Source organism: Humulus lupulus, chromosome 2 (genome assembly GCF_963169125.1).
Source record: "Humulus lupulus chromosome 2, drHumLupu1.1, whole genome shotgun sequence".
Classification (NCBI taxonomy): Eukaryota; Viridiplantae; Streptophyta; class Magnoliopsida; order Rosales; family Cannabaceae; genus Humulus; species Humulus lupulus.
In genome coordinates this window covers 68663699-68669485 of record NC_084794.1, presented here as the reverse complement: position 1 = coordinate 68669485, position 5787 = coordinate 68663699, and the positions used below count along the sequence as shown (strand labels likewise).

General features: G+C 30.4%; 1 protein-coding gene across 1 annotated transcript; it reads right to left on the bottom strand.

Annotated features, from left to right (window-relative positions):
• Positions 1-1375: 1375 nt before the first annotated feature.
• LOC133817991 (aquaporin NIP2-2-like) lies at positions 1376-5499 on the bottom strand. The gene is made up of 6 exons (XM_062250666.1): positions 5142-5499; positions 3233-3351; positions 2844-3068; positions 2530-2724; positions 2379-2440; positions 1376-1924 (listed from the first exon to the last, which is right to left on the bottom strand). The coding sequence occupies exons 1-6, from the start codon at positions 5347-5349 to the stop codon at positions 1702-1704; spliced, it is 1032 nt and encodes a 343-aa protein (XP_062106650.1). The 5' UTR covers positions 5350-5499; the 3' UTR covers positions 1376-1701.
• Positions 5500-5787: the final 288 nt, after the last annotated feature.

The following is a 5787-nucleotide window of genomic DNA, read 5'->3' as shown; positions in this document are numbered from 1 at the left end:
TTGGGTGTAACTGCTGAAGGTAACTTGTTACTTTAGTCTGCAATTAAATACGTCACTGAAAAACTTAATTGGAAAATATAACAGTTTTTCAAGGTAACTGGTTACTTTGTTATTACTGAATGTTTTGACAATTATAATTCAGACCAATATCAAATATCTTTTTATCGCAAAGACAAAGTTGAATCTAAAATAATCATAGTTCTTGTTTTTTTGTATATTTTTGGTCAATCAATGCAACCATATTAGTAGGTTTAATTAATTTTTTCAAATTTCAAGTTAATTATTATGTTTTTTTTTAAAAAAAATAGCCATCATGAACTTCATGATTATCATTATAATCTGTAAAATAGCTATAAGAAAAATATGAAATCAATGGTTCTATATTATGTAAAAGAATTAGAAAATTAATAGATTTTAAGTTGAAGAAAATTAAATTAATATAGTATTTGACAGAGCAAGATTTTACAAACAATCTTGACATTTCTAATGCCAATCAAAGTTGCTTATTGTTAAGTGTTTAATATATCGGTGCATATATGTAACCATCTAATCGATATTCCTACAAATTTCCATATTAAATCATATTTAAACTCCAATTCATAAAAAAAAATTATTTCTTCTAATTATTATTTTTAGAAAGAAAAAAAAAAGCTTCAGAATCTACTTCGGAGCCATTGTTGACCAAATAATCCAAGACCAAAAATTTTAAAAAAGAAAACAAAAATGTAATTAGCTTGGTGATGGAACTAATGGGGATAATTCTCAACAAACAATCCAATAAAATAAAAAGCAATCAACGAGATTACAAGTACAGCTCCTTAATGGATGATTTGTTTGTTTATTTTTTATTTTTTAATGTGGGATAACTTTTCCCATATTCTGATTTTTTGTAGTTAAATTTTTCCATACAAAGTAAGGAAAGTTTAACTCTCATATTTTTGCACATTGATGACTAAAAAGCCATATTTTTTATGTGTAATGCTACACCGGTCTTGGGCTAAATCAGAAAAAAATTGGGATGTCTAGGACCCAAGCCCAAGAGGCCCCATGGCCTTTGCGATTTCAAGTGGTAACAATTTGGAAACTCTTTATTTTCAGGAATTACTTGATAAGTACTTAGTTTTAGGATTAGTTAACTAAAATTAGCCATTAAATAAATTCAGTTAAATTTTTCTCATTATTATAATGATATTTCTCACAGTACCCTTGCTTATACACATATAACTTAGGTATGACTGAAGGGTATAATTGGTAGATTCAAATAAATATTGGGTATAAAATTAATTTTGTTAAAAAGTGACTAAAAATTAAATGACACCTCTAAAATTGAACACTCGGTGTAATTTGTACTTATTTTCAATTCTCCGATTCCAAGTGGTAACAATTTGGAAACTCTTTATTTTCAATTCTCCCACGACCTTCAAATTGCAACAATTAGATACACATAATCACACGCATGCTCTTTAACATATGATAAAAATATCATATGTACGAGATAATGAATTAATAAAGTGGAAATTAAACTCAACACTTTATTCCCCTCAAGAAAAAGAAAAAAAAAAACCTTTACAAACCAATTTATTGTGTCTTGACGAAAACGAAAAATGTGTAAAATTAATAGGAAAAAAATATCACAATTAATATATATATATATAAATATATAAAATAAAATAAAAACGGATAGTGCTTTATTTTGTTCAACTACACGTTTCCATCGTCCATCTTTGCTGGGAGTTTGAATGAATTGGAGGGAGAGATTGCATGGACAGCCTTGTCATTCACTCGAATTATTCTGTAAGCCCCTGACGCCAACAACGTTCCTATGACTGGGCCCACTATATACACCCAAATCCCTTTGTACTCTCCACTCACTATTGCTGGGCCTAACGTTCTTACTGGGTTCATTGATCCACCTGATATGGGCCTGCATGCATACATATATATATATATATATATATATGATGAAACAAGTTTATTAAGATCGAACAATTTCTTTTTAAAGTTCCTAGCTAAGCTACCACAATATTTTAGAACGCAATTGTCCTTGATTTCTACTATACTCTTTATGGTTTAGAGTTCTGAGAAATTATAGTCGTGTTTCTTTTGGACACTTTTAATTTCGATTGATCGATATATCCAAAAAAAAATCAGTATATACAACCAATATATTATAACTAACTTAGTTCTACGCAATAGCTTTTGATAAAAATATACATATATTCTTCTAATCACACTTTTTAATGGCTTGACTTAGAGAATTCTTACAATTGATGTATATATATATTTTTTGTATCGAACCCAGTACTCCTTAACGGCCCTAGTAATTAATACTCAAATTTTGGCCAGCTCAACTATCTCGAATACTTTATATGGTTTACCCGGCAAAGACTGATGTTATGCACACGGATGAACCCACTGCAATACCAGCCAGCTCCCCAACCTGGCAAGAAATCAAATCAATAAGCTTGAGTGATAAATAATATTTATGAGTAATATAAGATGATGGAGTGATGATATTTTGTAACATACAGCTTTAGTATCAGTTGCCACGGCAGAAGTGACAAACATCATAACAAAGGTGACAACTATTTCCATGATTAAAGCTTGGACATCTGTTCCAGAAGGTGTTGTGGTGCCAAGTTGTTGTATTGGGTTTAGCACTTCACGTAGCGTAAATGCACCTAAAAGTGCACCTGTAAGTTGAGCTACTGCATAGAATGGAACCTGCAAGGGGGTTATAATGATAATTAAACATAATTAATATAATTTAAGTTTGTGATTTAATTAATTAATAATCACCACTTTTGTTGGTGAGAATAGTATAGAAGCTATGTGTATAGTACCTGTTTCCATGGAAAGTGTCGAAAAGCAGCAAAGGCTAGAGTGACAGCAGGGTTCATGTGTGCACCGGAGATATGACCGACGGAGTAGATCATGACGGTCACAATGAGGCCGCCGACGATGGATGCTCCGAGCTTTGGGACTTTATTCTCATCATTTGCACTCAGGGCACCCGCACCACATGTCACAAATACCAAAAGAAACGTTGCTATGGTCTCTGCCAGAATCTGCATGTCATCAATTTAATGAAGTCACTAATTATATATTTATATATATGGTAGCATTAATAATACTAATTAGGCCTGGAGAAAGTATTTAATCATACCCTGTATATATATATATATATATATATTAGTGGCATTCATTGTTGTATCTATGTATATGTGTGTACCTTTCTAAGAAAACCAGGCTGACAATGCTCTTTATACAGCACCCAAAGAGAGAATGAGCTATCGTGATGATGATCAATTATTTGTGATTCAGGTTCTGGTTCTACTGATCTCCCCATTTCTGATACCGGAAAATTAAGTTGCGATTTGAAATAAAAGAGATATAAAACGAGAAGATCAAATGGCTAGCTAGATAGTAGGAGATGTGTACGTATATACGTACTGATATGTCTGATATAGAGATCACAAACACATACATATATGCACTTTCGAGGGTCGAGAGTTGTGATCGTGAGTAGGCAAAACACATACACAACTATCTTTTTATCATGTAGCATCCAGACGATCGATTACAAACGTATAGTTTGTAATAGTTTAGTAGTTTAATTTCAAACGTATAAATACTCTCTGCACATATATATGTACATATATAATAAAATGATCATATCAACTAATTCGTCTAGCGATCTTTGATCAATAAAAATAAGTATAAAAATTTACATAAATATCTGATCTAGTGTACAAAAAAAGTCATGGCACAAATATCCGAGCTTGTTTTCTTTCATGTTCGACCTATGCTTCTTTTTAGCAATACTTAATTATACCAAATTGGTTGGGTACCAATAATGATGACGCACTTCTAATTAATTTTTAATTTTATAATAAAAAGCGTCAATATATGTATTTTATACGACCAGTAATACTGCTTTCTAGCAAAATCTCATTCATCTAAAATTTATGAAAAGCGTTATAAGATATATATAGCTAACTAGATTCTCAGCAAATATATATTTATATACAGAGGGAGTATATGATGTCACTTTTGTAGTTATTGGTAGGAGTGTTTATATAGTTTGGCGGCTTTTTTTTTTTTTTTTTATATATATATATATATAACAATATATATTGTAGTTATAGTAATTTTTAGAAATTTTAAAATAATTTGGTGTGTCAAATATATGGTTCAAGCGGTTTTTTTTATAAATGGGTAAAAGAGATATTTAAATTCTGATTTCGGTATAATAATTATTCAAAAAAACTCAAAAACTGTTAGGTAAAATGTTGTATAAAATAAAAATTAATGTTATATATGCTGCTGAGGCTAAAGTAACATCCTAATTAAGAAGTTCTATATTTATATATATAAATATTTTTTATAGCAAGACAGATGATCAGTTTGATCTGGTCAAACGTTTGCTCAGGAGGTCTTCCTCAATTAACTTTCGACTATGATAATATGTGATATATCATATACGTTATGATAAACAATTAATTAATTATAGTTAACTTGCTTCCACTAACAAAAAAAAATGATCTACCAATTTGCAAAGGGATAGATGCAATAAATATATATATGGCTATTATCGAGTGCTAGTTATTAAATGCCAAAGAATATCAGATATGGCTATCATAACAGCATAGCCATATATTCCCATACCCACATATTAATATGATAGAATCTCCAAAATCTAAACCACTACGGAAAAAACATATATATGTAATATATTTCCTACCATTGTACTCTGTAACTTTCTCCATATAAAGGGTCTTTTTTCATTATTTTATTTTAGTGTGATTGAATCTTATCTCGAAGCCACACATGAAACATAGTACGTGCCACACACGTCACACGTACACGTAAAGACAAAGTCAGTACCACAAAACTACATGTGTTCGAAATGTACGGAATCTAAATTATCTATTACATCATTGTGACTATGATGAGTGCCAGATATCGAATCAAATTTACTCAACTATATATGCCCGGAAAGTGATTAATTACCCTAAAATCTCAACTTAAAATATATCAATTTTATCATAATCTTCGAATTAAAATATATGATTTTGACAATTATTATAAAAAAATCAAAACCGGAAAACTAATATGATTAGGAAGAAGAAATGGAGAACCTGATAAAGCAGTATTGGGGCCATGGAATGAAGATCTGGGAGGAGTGCTTGTTTGGGGACGATGATGACGATGATCTAGTAGCACAGCCGTGTCTTGCTGGGCTCCTCCTGACCCATATTCCTTCTGTTTGTGCCTCTGATCTTCATCGCTCAAAAGGGGCAAACTCATCGACACTACTTCGTCTGACCCTCTCGGCTTGAATTCCATTCGGAACGACAGACACAAAAATACAAACTTTTAATTATATTTGTGTAGAGAACTTTCCCTTGTATATGTGCTACTTTCTAATTAGCTAGATCATACACATATATATATGCTTCAAGAAATTGAAGCTCATTCGTGCTGTTTTTAATTATCACCTACTCTCGGCTGAGCGTGTTTCTTAATTGGGAGAATTTTATCAACGCCCTATTTATAGTTTCACCTTATGGCTTTTAATTACTTATCAGAAAAAATTAAAATACTAACCTCCAAATGATTATTTTTTCAAAATTATTCTTGCCAATTCAACTAAGAAAAGTCCCCAACTTTATATTTTTAAATAAATACTTATATTTAAATTTGTATTAATATAGGTATTAAATATTTAGTTTTGTATTATATATTATTATAATAATAATATTTTATAATATTTGATTTTAAATA